This window comes from Cebus imitator, unplaced genomic scaffold (assembly GCF_001604975.1).
Source record: "Cebus imitator isolate Cc_AM_T3 unplaced genomic scaffold, Cebus_imitator-1.0 Scaffold326, whole genome shotgun sequence".
NCBI classification, from domain to species: domain Eukaryota; kingdom Metazoa; phylum Chordata; class Mammalia; order Primates; family Cebidae; genus Cebus; species Cebus imitator.
In genome coordinates, this window is record NW_016107641.1 from 1,252,231 (window position 1) to 1,269,957 (window position 17,727).

The 17,727-nt window shown below is 45.7% G+C and overlaps 1 protein-coding gene across 3 annotated transcripts in view; it reads left to right on the forward strand.

Annotated features, from left to right (window-relative positions):
* Positions 1 to 17,727, forward strand: part of WDFY4 (WDFY family member 4) — a 307,995-nt gene that overhangs the window by 41,111 nt on the left and 249,157 nt on the right. For all 3 annotated transcript variants that reach the window (XM_017504669.2, XM_037729965.1, XM_037729964.1), the window contains 6 exons: positions 747 to 936; positions 2,691 to 2,848; positions 4,375 to 4,827; positions 6,867 to 6,971; positions 8,553 to 8,743; positions 15,638 to 16,218. In XM_017504669.2, coding sequence (XP_017360158.1) covers positions 747 to 936; positions 2,691 to 2,848; positions 4,375 to 4,827; positions 6,867 to 6,971; positions 8,553 to 8,743; positions 15,638 to 16,218 — 1,678 coding nt within the window. The remainder of the gene's footprint in view (positions 1 to 746; positions 937 to 2,690; positions 2,849 to 4,374; positions 4,828 to 6,866; positions 6,972 to 8,552; positions 8,744 to 15,637; positions 16,219 to 17,727) is intronic.

Below are 17,727 nucleotides of genomic sequence, written 5' to 3' on the forward strand. Positions count from 1 at the left end.
TACAGGCACGCACCACCATGCCCAGCTAATTTTTTTGTATTTTTAGTAGAGACGGGGTTTCACCATGTTGACCAGGATGGTCTCGATCTCTTGACCTCGTGATCCACCCGCCTCGGCTTCCCAAAGTGCTGGGATTACAGGCTTGAGCCACCGCGCCCGGCCTAGGGCCTCTTTCTTTAGACTCAAATCTTTCCCTGGCTCTGGCACCACTCTGGTGCGGTAGCCATTAAGTGCCACGACTGGGCCTTCTAAAAATAAGCCACACCCCCTTTTCTCTCCCTGGGCTACACTTCAGTGTTCCAATCCTCTGGCCTCTTCAGTATCCAAAGCACCCCATCTTTTCACCCACTGCCTCCCACGTGTTCATACATCCTTCCCTGAACTTTTCATCAAGATAATTTCTGCTCAGCTCCAGCATTGTCTCCTTGAGGTCTGAGATGAGCTCAGGTCTTACATTTTACGTCTCATTACCTAATGGACCTGGACTCTCCCTCCTGCTGAGAATTAGGGACAGAGGGCTGAGGGGCTGCCTTCCTCTCCTGTGTCACCTGCTGGGCTTGCAGCGTATGGCCGTCAGGATGGCACTTTCTTTGGGGCAGTCTTCTTGATCTAAGAGCCAGCAGAACATGTTTTGGATTAATTCCCATTCATGTCCTGACATGTTGTTTGAAGTAGAGGAGGGAGGTGGACCATGGCAGGGAAGCTCTTGCTTCTGAGCTTAGCAGGTCTGTGCTTCCCTCCTGCAGCCACAGACTGTGTCAGGCTCTCCCTCCAGAACCTCTCCAGGCTCACGGACACACTCCCTGCCCCCGAGGTGAGCGAGGCTGTAAACCTGATCCTGGGATTCGTGAAGGATTCCTACCCCATCTCCTCGGCTCTGTTCCTGGAGTTTGAGAATTCAGAGGGCTATCCTCTGCTGCTCAAGGCGTTACTTCGGTAAGTGGCTGGCTATGTTTGGTGGGGGGAGAACACAGGACCACCAAAGCCCTGGTCCTCAGAATCATTGGGGTGCTTTGGAGGAAAATAGATATAGCTCCATAGAGCACAGCCAGGTAGACCTCTTATTGCAAAAGTGATTCATTGTGCAGAGAGGTATGGGGACCACTTCCTTAGAGAATCAGCCTTTTTACGAAGTTTACTTATAGGCACCTGTCACCTGCATGCCTGTTGCCCTGATTTTCACCAATCAGAACCCAAACAGAAGCCCTGACTGTTGGAGAGCTTCTGGTGCTGCTGTTAGCTGCCCTGCCCTTGTGCCTGAAGGGCTGGAAAGGTCTGGAAATGAACCACCTTCAGGAGCAGCTGTCCCCCAATGACTGAAGGAGCTGATGGGTGCACACCCAACACAGCTGCCCTTGGGTGGGCTCGCTCTGCGTGGCCTCCAGAGCGCCCCAGAAGGATTAGCTCCGGTGGCCCCATGAGGTGCTTGCTTGCTAATGCTCTCAGACTGGTTTCCTTCCCTTCCCTGTCTCACATGGCCTCTCCGCTACTGGTGTTTTCTGGGATTAGCTCCCAAGTGAACTACCTCTTTCTGAAATCCTTGAAACATGGGAAACCCAAGCTCAGACACTGTTCAGCAGGGGCTGGGCTGGCTCCGCCTTACTTTCCACTCTGCCTTGCCCTATCATCTTCGGGTGGTGCCCAGGGATTAGAAAGAGCAAGGGATGGAAATCGGAGAAATGCTGTGATGGCCCAAACTCTACTGCTGCTCTTGGGGAAGCCGCTTCAGGGCAAGGCCACCTGGGCTTTGCTCGTCGAGTATAAGACACCGTTCTCCTCTGAGGAGCTACTACCGCACCTCACACCCTTCCCTGCAGAGCCAGGCCTTGAGCCTACATGTGGTGACTTGGATGAGGGAGCCGAAGTCCGTTGGTCCACTGAGAGTCCAAAAGGATGCGATTAAATGTCAATACCTTGCACTTTCCTCCAGAGCGATGCTAAGTGCAAATGCCCCGCTGGGCATCCCACGTTTTGCATTAGTCTGGGCTGTGACCAGCTGACTATGACCTCTGCAGAGGTCTGTGTCATAGCATTTCCTGAACAATTTTTTGGTTCATTGGGTGTTGAGTTTTCCCCAGACTTCTTGTAGAAGGCAGGGGAGGGGACAGGAGCCTGGTCCAGGGAGTGCCAAGGAGGTCCCATGTGGGCTCATTGGCTTTCCTTTCTGCCTTAAGTGAAGTCATGCCACAAGCACTTTTCCTCTGGAAATGGCAGGGCTGGAATAAGACTTGAGAGGCTTTCTCCACAAGAGGAGCAGGACAGCCACCTGCTCATAATTAAAATACAAAAGCCACACTCAACCTTTAAGTAAGAACAAGGAAGTCTATTTTCCACACCCTTTGGTTGCAATGTTGAACTATTATATTGCATTCTCATTTGGGAGGTGCCCTGGTCTGCCGATGCCCTAAGCACATGTCTTTTGCGGGTCCAGCCATGGAAAGTGACTTTCCTGTGAGCAGATGCTGTAGCTTTTCACAGGCTCTGAATGCACTTGTTTGGATCTAAGAATGATGTCTGCAGAGTGGTGTTTATCCAGGGTGCTCCCTTGCCTCTGGCTTGCCTCAGGTGCAGACTGTGGGATCTTCCTTAGCTTGCAGATCTGCCTTGCCTCTGTCTCCCCAAGAGTACCATGCACACATGTGGCTGTTCCATCCAGGAAGTACAGTTTGCTGACCTCGTCTTACCCCCAGGTATGATGGGCTGACCCAGAGTGAAGTGGACCCGCACCTGGAGGAGCTCCTTGGGCTGGTGGTGTGGCTGACGACCTGTGGGAGGTCAGAGCTGAAGGTGTTTGACAGTGTCACTTACCCTCAGCTTGAAGGCTTCAAGTTCCATCACGAGGCATCTGGTGGGTCCTTCTTGTGTCTGGGTGACCGGAAGAGTCTGTGCTGAGTCCTAAGAAGGCTACAGAGGGTCTTCTCCTGATTTTTTGTGTCCCTTTCAATGGTGCAGTAGACTCTGATTATGCCACAGTCTTTGGGGAGGTTATGAATGTATCCCATGAGACTTGGTAGAAACACTGCTTAATAAAGACAAAAGACTTTCTCAAATAATGGAGGCAACCTCTAGTTCTCTTCTTCACCTCTGGTGTGATTTACCCTATAACATTTGCTTATATAATGGGGGCTGATGGCCCTAGAACAGCCATCCAGGCTCAGAGTCTGTGACTTCTCAGTACTTTGAGACATTGATTGACTGATGAACTCAATTAGCAGGCATGGATACTTTCTGTGTGGCAGGCACTCTGCCCCATGCTGGGTGCCAGTATGAACAGGCCAGGTGTCTGCTCCCTAAAATTCCTCTGTAGAGACTGTCACACATCCCTGAACCCTAGTCTGCTGGAGAATTGGCTAAGAAATGCCAATGACCTGAGGCACAGCCATGGCCTGAGGTGGCTCAGTCTGGAAATCCTGAACAGAGGGACTACCAGAGGGAGTTTTTAAGGCTAAGTGTGGGTTGTCTAGGTTCTAATGCAGGGAGAAAGCTTAAAGGCAGAAATGACAGCCTGGGGAATAAATGGTGGCCTGGATGGCTGGGTGAGTCTGGGAAATTAGAGCTGCTGCAGAACAGACGCAGGGAGGCTGTAATGCTGCAGGGCTCAGGTTAAGAAGGGCCATTGGATGGGATGCAGCAATGCACAGGGGCGCGGACATAGTTTAGGCAGTGCCTGGATCAGAAAGGGTTTTCATAAACATCTCTGGTGTCTGAGGCAGAGAAGGCTAGAGGCAGGGAGCTTTCTGACAGTGTCCCCTGGGGGAGAGAGAATGAGGCTTAACCTTCAAGCTGGAGGAAAAGGTGGAGGTGGGTCAGGAAAGTGTATTTATTTATCAGTTTGTCTAGAAACAAAACTGACTCTGCCAGTAATCTCCAACATCATTTAATTTTAATCCATTGAAACCAATCCTCCTATCCCAATGCTGTGCAATGGACATAAAATGCCAGGCATGTTCTATTATTTTAAATGTAATTTTAACTTTCAATAAGAAGAAATAAGTTAAATTATTTTTGATAATATATTTTATTTAACTCAATATATCCCAAATATTACCATCTCAATGTATGGTCAATACAAATTGTTGTCAATAAGATATTTTGTGTTATTTCCTTTGTGTTATCTTTTTGAAATCTAATGTGTACTTGACCTTCACGGCACATGTCAATTCAGAGTGGCCACAGTTTGAGTGCACCTTGGACTATGCCACACCAGCCTTCGTCGCACCCCAGGTGGCTGGCTTTTCTGGACTGACAGGCATGTGCCCAAAGGAGTTAGGACACAGAAACTTCAAATGGCATATCCTCTTAGTAGTGAAACATCTATTTGTAGAAACAGGCAGGAGAAATGACTTGCAAGGTCATTCTTGTTTTTCTCCTCAGGGGTGACTGTTAAGAATCTTCAGGCCTTCCAGGTCCTGCAGAATGTTTTCCACAAAGCCAGTGACTCTGTCCTCTGCACACAAGTCTTGTCGGCCATCAGGACCATGTGGACCTGGAATGCTCGAAACTTCTTCCTGCTAGAGTGGACCCTGCAGCCCATCTCACAGTTTGTAGAGATCATGCCCCTGAAGCCGGTCCCTGTGCAGGCATACTTCTTCCAGCTGCTGGAGGCCCTGGTGTTCGAGCTGCACTATGTGCCCCACGAGATCCTGCGAAAGGTGCAGCATCTGATCAAGGAGAGCCCTGGGCCGTCCTGCACCCTCATGGCCCTGCAGAGCATCCTCAGCATCGCCGGTGGAGACCCGCTCTTCACTGACATCTTCCGGGACTCAGGGCTCCTGGGCCTGCTGCTGGCACAGCTTCGGAAGCAAGCCAAGATCATGAGGAAGTCAGGTGCCACTGGGCACATCGGGAGGGATGGGCAGGGGTCACTGTCAACCAGGCCTGGTCTTTGGGCCAACCTGGCTGCCCATCAATGTAACAGAAAGTGAGCATGCCCATTTCATTGAGAACTGTGTTCTTGGGGCACATAGTTTCACCAAAAACAGGCAGCCTCCCAGTCTTCCCCATGAAGAAGTGAAAGGGATGGGTGAACTTGGGGCTAACTCAGGCCTTGTGAATTCCCAGGTTTTAGGTATCTCTTGACCTAGACATGTGTGAGTGTGCAGACAGGGAGACTACAGGAGTCTGAGAGGTCCTCAGGAATGGGAGCTTGGAGAGGCCTGGAGTTTGGGGGCCCTGCTGGGATCTGCTGGGACACAGCTGCCTAGCTCATGCTGCTCACTTTGCACTGTTGGCTCAGTGGTGTCCCACTGGGAGAGAGCTCCCTGGGGTCTTGCTGGCCCAGCATGTCCCTGCAAGTCTTGGTGCCCTGCTGGGCTGTATACCTGTGGCTCCTTGGCAACACTCCCTTTCCCCTAACTTGGCCCCTACACCCTGGAGTCTCAGCCTCTGCTGCTCCCCTGGGGCTTTAGGGTCTCACGAGGGTGCATGGTGGCTCAGGGGTTGGGTTTTTGCCTGCCTCACCATGCCCCCCACCACATATCCTGCTGTAGTCACTCTACATGGTGGTCTTTAACTCCCATCTCCACTGACTTTCCAATAGGAAGCAAAGTTTGGAAGCTCCTTCCCCAGCTCCTCTGGTCTTTCCCTCAGTCTGTCTACACCTGCTGGTCTGGGAAACCATCTTAGAGGAGGGACACCGGGACATAAGAATCTGGACGATTACCTCTCCCCACCTTCCCTCCTCTCCTTCTCCTTCTCCCACTGCACTGGCTGGAAGGGTCAGGGAGCTCTCTAGCCTTTGGCTGCTTCTGGAATTCTGCTTCAGACTTAAGCCAAGGTCACCAGCCTGTTTCCTGGGCCTCTCTGAGGGGACGGAGCTAAGGGCTGGAATCCTAGCCATGCTGCTGACAAACTGAGTGATCCTGAGAAATTTTCTACTGCTTAGTAACTTCTGGCCTAAGGTCCCATCATGAATGAAGTTAATGTAGTGCTTCCCCTGCTTTCCTTCGTGTTTAAATGAGAAGCCTTTTCACAGTCTCTGTCTAGTGGTTCCGTGTTATCTTAGCTGGTATTGCTTTTCGGCAGCCTAACACTGAATTTGCTTTTAAATCCAAAACGGAATTTTTTTTGCTTTTAAATCCTAACACTGAATTTGGTTTTAAATCCAAACTCATGATCATTCCTAGGAGAATTTGAACTGTTTTGTGAGCTCACGCATCTAGTCTTACTTTGTGCTCTCTATTGTTAAATGTATTTTGTTGTTTCTTAGATGCTCTGTCTCTTGGTTTATAAACTCTATTTTCATTCATTCATTCATTCCCCAAATAACATTGAGCTTCCAATATGTGTCAGGCACTTTTCTGACATGGGGATTCAAGGTGAATATAGAGATCTGGTTTCGCCCTCGTGGGTTTACTGGGATCACCTATTTACTCCAGATTCTCTTGAGCTTCTCCATGGCTCAGGCATAAGCAGGCAGTCATCCCTTCCAAAGATGAATGGCAGACCATAAAAGGGGTCAAAGGAAAAGTAAGAAGGCAGGGCTCCGTGTATCATCTGGGGCAATGCTTCTCAAAGAGCAGTCCCTGGATCAGCCCCATCAGCATCACTTGAAATTGTCAGAAACACAAATTATAGAACCCTGTCCAAGAACTACTAAATCAGAAATTCTGGGGATGGAACCCAGCATGAGGCTCTGGGTTTTAACAAAATAAGCCCTACAGGGAATGCTGATGTGCTGAAGATAGAGAACCCCTGATGTAGGGGGTAATTGCCTTCTATCTTACTAATTGGGATACACACTCTCTTATGATGAAAGCATTATATTCACATCTCCTTACGAGGATAGAAAGCTGGAGTCAGAGATTTGGGGTCTTATGACATGTACTTCAATTTTTTTTTTTGTTGTTGCTTCTTCAACATGGCAGGAAACAAATTGTCCACTCCTGGTATTCAGGATCCGGAAAGAGAACTCACCTGTGTGATGCTGAGGACTGTACTCACACTTCTGAAAGGCTCAGTGAGAAATGCAGGTAAGGATGGTGCCAACTTCGCCTCATCACTGCTTTATGTCAGTGTTCACAGGTTATATTCAAGGAATAACCAATACACAGCGTTAGCTGTGGTTAATGTCCATCTGCTGGATGATGTTCAGTGATCACCAGTAAATCCATAGATACTGTATCTCTGTTGACACCTTTTACTTCTAAGTTTGCTAAATAAAGTTGATGACAAAAAGACTACGTTAAATCTAGCATTATCTAAATTAAATTAAATTATCTTATCTAAATAAGAGCCCCATTTCCTCTTTTCAAGTGAAATTTATTAGTGTCCTGCTGCACTGACTATAGGTGCTTTTTTATGTTTTAGATCCAAAGAGTAAAATACAGACAAAGAAAGCTATCATTTTTTTTGTTGCATTAAAGAAATGCAATTTGTTATTCTCCCAGATATGACGGACTTAGCAATTTAATCCATTCAAATTTTCTTTTATATATATGGATGTGTCTCTATATATGTGTGTGTGTGTGTGTGTGTGTGTGTGTGTGTGTGTGTGTGTGTATGTGTGTGTATCTACGTATATATATTTATGTATAATATGACTCAGACACACCAACAATGTCATATCAGTGGTTTTGGGTTTGGTGATTTAGGCGTCTTTATCTTTAGCCTCCTAGACTAACTATACCAAATGTAAAAAAAAATATTATTTCATTATGGCAGAGAGTCTTTAACATTTAGTCTGTGAAAGGTTCCCCAGAGGTGCTGGTTAAATGCATATTCCTAGGCTCACATCCAGACCTTTAATTAATGGTCATTAGAGGTGGAGCTCAGGAATCTACTTTTAAACAGGCTTTCAAGGCAATTTCCATGCTAGGGGTACTTAGCCTGTAGCTGGACAAATCCTGTCTGCTCGGATCGCCCTCAAGCCCTTTGAAGGATCCAGTTGCCTCCTAGTTTTTATTCCACGTGGATTACTCCAATATCAATCCTGGGAAAAAATGTTTGGAATTACTTTTAAGCAAAAATGTACTGCCAGTCAAATTTCTTTAATTTTCTCCCCCAAAGAGCTATCTAGGAATTAAATATGCTCTTAGCTTAAATTGTGGCTTGCTTTCTATATGAATTTTGGCAGAGAGAAGAGAGAAAATTGTTATTGTCCCTGGGGAAGAAATTATGGGGAGGAGAGGTAGATCTAGTTAAAGTTTTTATTACCTAAGTTTCTATTTTTTTTCTTTTTTTACCCCAAGAATTCATGACACTGTTATTAATTTTAGTCACCATGTTGCACAATAGATCTCTTAAACTTATTTCTCCCATCTTGAACTTACCTCCTGTGGGGAGTTATTGGTCATTTTTTTCCCCAAATTGAGATTCTCATTGGAGAAGAAAGCAGTTTAAAAAAAAAAAAAAAGTCAGATCCACAGTTTCTTTTTTCTGCTTCTCACTTTAACAGTGGGTATAGAGCACCAAAAAATGTACCAGTGAACAAAAGAGAAACATGAAAAAGTAGCAAAATTAACTTTGAAAATTGTAAGAAAAAGCTTTCCTTTTGATTGAAACTGAAGTGGCAAGGCCCCGCCCGCCCCCGACCCTCTCTGTCTGGTCCTTAGTTGTCCTGAAAGACCACGGCATGGTGCCCTTCATCAAGATCTTCCTGGATGACGAGTGCTACCGGGAGGCCTCGCTCAGCATCTTGGAGCAGCTCTCAGCCATTAACGCCGAGGAGTACATGAGCATCATCGTGGGCGCTCTGTGCTCGTCCACTCAGGGGGAGCTGCAGCTGAAACTGGATCTCCTGAAGGTGATTTCAAGTCCTCCTTTGAGATTGGCTTTCCTATGAATATGCACCAAGTGATCCACATTTACTCATGCATTCATATTCATGTAATTCAGTTGGCCACTGTATGTGGTAGGCAGTACCTGTATTAGGTAGTGTCAGGTGCTATAACAAATAAATCCATATCTTCAGTAGCCTGGCACATTAGAAATTTCTTTCCAACATATAGTCCAATCAATGATTGGCGACCGTCATTCAGGAACTGCAGTCACCTGGGCATCTAACTTGGGCAGCAGACAAGGGAAGAGAGACGGTGGGGAACTGCACAAGGCATTTTCATTCAGATCTAGAACTGGCATGCGTTATTTTCTGTCCAATTTTCTTTAGGAAAAACTTTGGGCAGGACTCACCTGGATGCAAGGGATACTAGGAAATGTATTTCCTGGCTAGGTGACTGCTTCCTATGACACTGTAAACTGTGGAAGTGCAGCTCAAATCTGCAATGGCCAAGTAGCTGCCTTGTTGATTTGATCAGCATTTATTGAGCATCTACCCATTACCAGGGCTGATGAAGAGTACCTGGGACTTATAGTCAAATGTGATACAGCCCTTGCCATCTGGGAGCTCAGAGCCTGGTGCTAATAAGTAAGCAATAGTTACACTGCAGTGTGGTAGATGCATTGGTTAGACACTGAGTGCAGGCTGCTATGGGAACACAGAAGTAGGAGAGACCAATGCTGCCTTACTTGGTTGAGGAAGACCCACTGGGGAGAGAGCCTGTCAGCCGTGACAAAGAAGCAAAAGCCAGTCAGAGGTGTGGAAACACTGGGCACAAAGGGACAAGCAGGGCCGGGTTATCATGTTTGGGCCACGGAGATAAGTGTATGATTTTGTAATATTGTTAACATTCATCAAGTTGTCTTAAAATAGTTAAACACATATAACAAATATTCTTGCCATCTCTTCTGCCTACAACTTTCAGTTTTGTGGATGTTCCTTTTTTTACATTGCTTTTGTGGGTTTATGGCTTTTAAAAAGGATCACCTGAGTGATCCTCCCACCTCAGCCTCCCAAGTAGCTAGAACTGCAGGCATGTTCCACCATGCTTGGCGGATTTTTGTATTCTTTGTACAGAGGGGATTTTGTTATGTTGTCTGCTCTGGTCTTCACCTTCTGTCCTCAAGCAGTCCTCCTACCTCAGCGTCCCAAAGTGGTAGGATCACAGATGTGGACCACTGCGCTGGGCCAATGTGCTCATGTTTCATTAACATGATGTACTTGACTGTTGGTGAATTTAAAAAGAAGTGAAGTTGCTCTGATTTCCAAAATTAGGTCAATCATCAATCTAACTTACTTAGTTATGCCTATGTATATGTAAGAACTTTTTAACTTTTAGCGAATGGTGTTTGGTTCATCATACTTACTTTATTTCTCTGCACATTTGATGTGAGACATTGATGTGAGCTGTTCCAGTTATTATGTGGCCTAAGTCAGCAATGATTGGTATGGCCAAAGCATCATGTGGCCCATTCAAAAGTGGTGTCATGACCATAATTATCATGTTTCACAGATGACAAGAACCCAGTCAGTGATTTAATTAGAGGGCCATAGGATCAGTGAAAGTGATTTGTATGAAACAACAACAAAAAAAGGAAAGTTAAATACCTTTTAAAAGACACTTGAATCCCATGATTATTTGAGGTAAGGGGACTGAGCGGGATGGGTAAAGCAAAGAGTAGGGTAAGGGAGAGATATATCAAAAATAAATAAAATACTGGAGCTACGAATGACCTCAGATTTATGTGGTACAATATCCTAATGTTACAGGCAGAGAGACATCCAGAGAGCTTCATTGGCTAAATTAGTATTGCACAACTGCTAAATGGTGAAGTTGAGTCTGAATCTAAGGCTTGCAACTGAAAACTGAGAGAACTTTTCACTTCACTATGCTGTTTGGTGAATTTTTCTTCATATGTCCATGATCAGCTTGACTGGCACATTCTGATAGGGTAGGAACAGGGAAGCCATGTCCTAACCAGTCAGGTCTGTGGGTGAATAATTATTTCTGACAGTGCCATATGGAAAGCCAAACAGATCCACAGAGAGGGAAGTTTTGCTTTTGCTTTGCTTGGAGAGTAAAAGTATTTTTGTGTTCAGTGTAGAAAAGAGTGCTCTGCTTTGCTCATAGAAAGTTCCTTTTGTTTACTCTGTAGCCCAGAGGCATCGTATTGGAATGTCAACTCTTGGGCAATAGGACTAAATTTCTAGAATTAATAATGTAAAGTCATTATGGTGTTTTACAGATTCAATATCATTTCAGACTCACAGTTATCAAGAGAGCACGTAAGGGAAGAACACTGGTGAGCTTATTTCACAAAGTCATAGCCTGTACTCAGTGTGCTGTCTTCTCCCTGGGTACCAAGACACTGCTGGGCAGTTGGAGGCCCCAGGAGTTGGCATTGTTCTCCAAGGGCCAGGGCTGTTACACGGCTGCTCCAGGGGGCAGCTGGGAGGAATGGTGCCTTTTCCAGACTTGCCCACCACTGAGTCACATGAGCAAGTGGTGAAGGTTTGCTGGAATCAGACATGAGATCTACATTTGTTTCTAAATTATCATGGGAACCCCCTGGAACTTTGGAACAAAGATGTTAAGTGAACTGTGTCTGGCTGAATCTCTCTCTTTAGAAGGTAAGGGCCAACTCTGCCCATAGGGCCTGTTTCTACAAAGTGTGCCTGAGTGGGGTGAGAGAGTGCCCCCTCTGATAAATATTTCCCATCTCCGAAGTGTTTTCACAGCATGGCATCACTCTGCATCCCTTTCCTGTGGCCTATCTGCCAGCCACTCTGGAGAAGCAACTTAGGGCAATTATTTCAAACACCAGTGGCACTTCCATACCAACACTGAAGCACATGTGACTTCACCACCTAATTCTGGCAAATGATAACTGAGTTAAAGAATAATGTAAGCAAATGAATTTCCTCTCCTTGGCCAGTGGGACTGTGATTGGGTTATGCACAAATTCAGATTGATTTGCTAATATACATTTAGCTGTTCAACTCTCAGCTTAATTGTATTACCTCGCCCGTCTTCCAGCATGACACATGGAAAATTATGAGGAATAACAAATAATAGAATGTGAAATAAATCCTGTTAGCCCTAACGTAGTTAGCGCTTTGCAGCAGACATCCATTTTATAGATTCAAGCTGGAGGAATACTAACTCAGAGACGATGACATGGTAACTGAGTTAGGATGAGAAAATGTGCTTAATGCTGACCTTTCTTGAAATGTGTCAACCCCAGCCTGATTACTTTGACTTCAGCTGATTAAATTTACTCCCTTCCACAGACTGGAAACCCTGTGTGATGCATTATCATGCAAAGTTGAGTGACAGTAATGGAGACCCTCCTCCTAGACTCCCCATTCCTGACAAATCATTTCCCGAAGTAGCGAAGTATTTATTTTCCTTTATGATAGAAATGTTTCTCTTTAGTTGCTATGAAATTAAGCCTTTGTAATTGGATTTTGGACTCTTTATGACTCTGCAAATATGAAATTAACCCCATCCCAAGAAATAATAGAGGAGTCTAAGTTCTAATGAGATTACCCCCATTTTAGATAATGACTCTAAATTTAATAAATCAAACAAAGCAACAATTAAGGACAGCCATTCCTTCCTCCTCTCTCTCCCAGCAGGAGGAAAAGAAAATAACCATCTAGGAATTACAGGTGACAAACTTGCTGAGAGACATAGATCATAATGAGGGCGATTATTGGGTTGCTTTGCTTTTTAAAATATCTGCTTCAATGTTCTTTGAATGATGGAGTCCTTTTGAGCAATATTTGGCATCAAATTGGACAATTGAATTGGGAGGGGGTTCTTTGAGAGAAGGGGGGTTTATGGTGATCATCCAGCACTCAGACGATTGAACGTAATCTGATTAGTTTTGTTTTTTAATCATTCTCTTTTCCTGCTATTTGTTTTTTCATGTGTTATGTGACAAACAGAAGTGCTTATTCATTCCATTTGCCTTAAACAAAGCTCCTGGAGGTCTTAGAGCCATTGAAAGCCCTCACATAAATTTAGTCTGTTTAACATTGTAGAGCTTAAGATTTCCTGATGTCTTTGTGACTGATGGACTTTTCATGGCATGTGTCACGTGACCAGGCATGAGGTCAGGTTCAGACGTGTGCTGTACCTCATCGTAGTGAACAGCTTTTGGTATGGATTATCATTTAGAAAGGATACCAAAACCACCACACACACGTCAAGGTTGGAGTGAGTTTCTGACTCAGACATAGAAATAACATTTTAGTGGGAGTGAGTTGTTCACACAAGGCAGGCACAGATGCAGCATAGCTGCCTTAGCCTTTCCTGGCCCCAGGGTCTCCTGGGTGGGGCAGGGACAGGCCGCTGCCGTGACTCTGTCTACACAGGGAAAGGCCTTGCCCAACCTAAGTCGTGAGCTTCCACATACACACGCTGAGTACCACCATCCTGGAGGAACCGACTCCAACAATCTGCATGCTTCGCTTTGAGGGCGTGTACAAACGTTCAACTTCCCTGGATTTTCAGCCAAATTCAGAAAGAATTAGGCCACATCCTCACTCGGGAGGAAAAAGCAATATCATTGCCCTTCTCTTTCAGGCAGCCTGGGAAGTCCATTTCCCTTAAGTCTCTCCCACAATTCAGACTTGACTGCCCCCTTTAGTGGGTGGCTCTGATGCTGAGTTTCTTTCAAAGAGTAAAACGGCAATTCAGTTCCCCCCAGTGTCCTTTTGAGATGTGGTGGGGTATCATTGATCTAACCACTGTAAGTAGTGCATTTTCTATTTCTATAACTGGGAAAAGATCAATTGAGCTATATTGGTAAGGATGACTCTTTCTACCTTGCTTTATGTTATTTGTGCATTTTGAATATAATTATGGACTTTGGCCTTTCATAGATTCTCCTAGTAACTGCAATCTGATTTGGTTTTTAAATTTCTGGAAACGTCATAGATGGGACCCTGGAAGCGCTTTACACAGATGGTTGGCTGCCTTTTATCTTCATATTTGAAGGAATCTTTGCCTGTGTTCACCAAGAGAGTCCAGTCTCCTCTTGTGTTCTCTGACCCGAAACATGAGACTCACTACTTGCCCAGCAGCTCGGGTTTCCTGTAGTGGAATCTAACATTAGAGAACAAAATCTGAGTGGGCGAAACACACATTCTGTTGTTTCAAGTAAACACCACTGTTAGGTTATGGTGTCAGCATTTAAGAGATGGAGCTGGATGCTCGGGAGGCTGAGGCAGGAGAATTGCTTGAATTATGGAGGCAGAGGTTGCATTGAGCCGTGATTCATGCCATTGCACTATAGCGTGGGCAACAGGACAAGACTCTGTCTCAAAAAAAAAAAAAAAAAAGAGAGAGATGGAGCTGGAGCTGGAAAATTACCTTTCTCTCCCAAAGTGCATGACTTCATCTTTAATAGTCACCTGTAACTTTACTGTTTCTATTTACTAAAAATAATTTAAACATCCACTCTCTTCCTTCTTGTTTTTCTCAGCTAACAGTTTTCTCTTTTACGCTAACTTCCATGTGTCATACTGCAGATTATCATGTAAACCATGCATTTAAGTCACAGCATCACCCCTCCCCCAAACAGGGAGTTTCTCTTTTATTTTTTCTCTTTGAACGTTGTCTCTGGCCTCCTGAAACTGACTCCAAACTGTGCCTGCTCAGCCAATCCCATTCCCTGTCTCACTAGAGCATTAACTATCTGAAAAGATAAAACAATTCACACCTGTCTCTGCAATCTACTAATGAACCCACAAGGTTGGCCACTCTCTAGGAAGCACATGTCAAATGCCCGAGTTTTAGATGGGGTCCGACGCAATTTATCTGGTCAATAAACAAGTACCAAAAATTACAGGATTTTAATACGTATTTAAAATCGTCCATGTGTTTTTCACATTTAGATGAAGCACAGAATGAGAACCGCTTAAATGTAGCCTCTCTGCCCTCTTCCTCCCTCCTTCCTTCCAATAGCATGTATTGGTTACCTAGAGTATACCATGCAGTGGACTCAAGTAAGTAACTGCCCAAGAAAAGTTTGATTTTAGAAGAGATGAAAGTTTTGTGGGCCAGTAAAACTCTCAGCGATCTGGAGGGTGGTGGATTCCACGGTGTATGCTATCATCAGTGGCCTAACTGCTTTCTGCACACCTGGCCTATGCTGTGTTATACCTATGCATTTCATTCCATTGCAGGTTTTTCTTCTCTGCCTGACACATTCTTTTCATACCACATTTTAAGTTGATTCATTTTACTGTTTGCCTCATTTAATATAACAGATAAAGCCGCGCTTGCACGGAGAAGGAGATAAGGAGTAACGAGCTGCTTCTATAAGGTTTTCAATGTGTGTCTCCCGTACAGTATAAGAGAAGGTTCATCCCACTCATTTAGCAAATCGTCATTGTATGCAGCGTTCCACAGTAGTAAGGAAACTGGATATGGTTCCCTTCTCATGGAGCTTCAGTCTGCTAGAGAGCTGAGACCATTTTCAAGTCGCTGCCGTAGAGTATGATGAGATACTCTTGATCAGGGAATGGGAGGGGGTTGGGTGAGCACGCAACCTGGGCTGAAGATGAGGTACGGGACAGAAGATGCTTTCTGAAAAGAGATGCATTCAAGTCAAAGTACAGGACAGTTAAATCAACCCTATAGATTAGTTTAGTATCTACACAGGAAAAACCTAAATGGAAAGAGGAACAATATGGACATCTCAGCGTTTCAGAATCAACCTTCCTGTAGCTTGTTGGCCTGAAGGCATTGAGGAGGGAACAGGGAATGGGCAGCTCTGGCAGGAATATGTGTGAGCTCAGGGCTAATCTGCCTCCTGGAGCGCACTCATTTCGATTTGCTTGGTGTTTCAGTCTCTGCTCCGGATCCTGGAGACCGCCAAGGGCCGTGCCGCCTTCAGAGTCTCCAGCGGGTTCAACGGGCTCCTGTCCCTGCTCTCTGACCTGGAAGGCTCCCTCCAGGAGCCCCCGCTGCCGGCATGGGAAGCAGTGTCCCCCCAGCAGACCCTGGAGCTGGTGTTGTACACTCTCTGTGCTGTGTCCGCAGCGCTGCACGGGGATCCTGTCAATGGCGACTTCTTCAGGAGGAACGGGCTCTTTGAGAAGCTGGCCGAGGACCTCTGCCTGCTGGGCTGTTTTGGAGCCCTGGAGGAAGAGGGCGCCCCACTGTGCTCCTGGGCGGACATGAAGGCCAGGCCATTTGTGGATTTGCTGGGCACTGCCTTTTCCTCCAGCAGCTCACTCCCACCTCGGATACAGAGCTGCCTCCAGATCCTGGGCTTTCTGGACAGCATGGCCAGCGGCACCCTCCACCTGCGCGGGGACCTGAAGGCATCCCTGAGGGCCAAGCAGAGGTCGGTTGTGGATGCTCAGAAGGGAGAAGCTGGCAGTGACCCCCAAGGAAACTTCAAGCAATGGCCAGACCTGGAGGAGAGGTAGCTTCTGCCAGTGTGTCGTCAATGCGTCTCTGTCTCCTGTTCTCACGCTGACACCTCACGCATATGTAGTCGGTGGGAAGGCTCAGATACGGAATGGGTGTGCAGAAATGTCACGTGATCTCCACTTCTTCAAAGCAAGTTGCTTCCGACTTCACACTCTTCTATCTTGGGAACTGACAGAAAATTCAATCTGAGTCAGTACTGGGTTGGAGGATGCTGTTGAGTCACATGAGAACCAGGGAGGCCTATGGGATGCCTGGGAACCGAGGGCAGGACCCTGCTGATACACTCACCTTCTCCTTTGGGAGCTTTACTGTCCCAGGGATGCTGGTGCCTGGGCTGGCATCCTTGGGTATATCAGGCAGCCTTGGCCTTATGAGGTTTTATATCCTCCCCAGGGTGCTGCCAGGGGTGGGGTGATATCCTTTGATCTGCAGGACACAAGCCACTATTCACCCCCCAGTTATGGAACTCTTTCTGTTCTTCCTTGCTGCTTCTACACCCCTATCAAAGACAATGGCTCTCCTTACTTCCTCAGGCCAAACACTTCAATGGGTTCAGGCTTCAGTAAACAACTTTTTACTCTCATGTCTATAACAGAGAATTCCACTAAAGCAAGACAGCACAAAGAACCACCCCTACCCCACCCCTCTTGGGGTAGGAGGGAAAATGAAAGAGCACAACAGCAACAGTTGGTGTGTTTTTCCGTTCCTCTGAAGTAGAAATGACAGAACACCCATCAATACTGCAGTAAACTATCCTTTCGAAAGACACTGCATTTTTATCCAGAGTGCCCCATTTGCTAGGCATCAGTGTTGGGGATGGTAGGGAGAGGGATGCATGTTAAATCTCCACACACCGAGATAATTATGATTTTTTTGTTGTTGTTAATCTGGCTAATTAATTGGTTTGCTAATCTTGGAATGCTAGGAATGCTAATCTTGCATTCCTGCACAAACCAAGTCATTCATAATCTATGTACTGCTGAATTTGATGCACTAATCTTTGAAAAGGATTTTTGCTCTGATATTCAGGAGTTTAGCTTTTCATACTCCTTTCCTGGAGACTTTTCTTGTCAATTTTTGCTGGCATCACAGCATGGATTGGACAGTGCTTCTTTTCTATTCTAAAGAAGTGTTTATGTAAAGATTATTTTCTTTCCCTAGCTAATGTGATAGAACTTGCCACTAAATCCTTGTGGGCCTGGTGTTTCCTTGTGAGAAAATTTATTCTCATGAGAATGCACTTCTATTTGTTCCTGAATTACTCTTGGTTTGTTATTTTGCAAGCTGATTTTCCCATTCCATCGAAGTTTCTATTTGCGGGCATCTGGCTGCTCACGGTGGCTCCCTGATGCTCTTCTGAGCATCCCTTGTGTGTTCTGTGTCTCATTTCTAACACTATTTTTCTGTGTCTTCCTTGCTTGGTCTGCTTCAGCACGATTCACAGATGTTTACTTTTCAGTGTGTCTATGAACCACCTTTTGACTTTTCCTGTTTCTCCTAT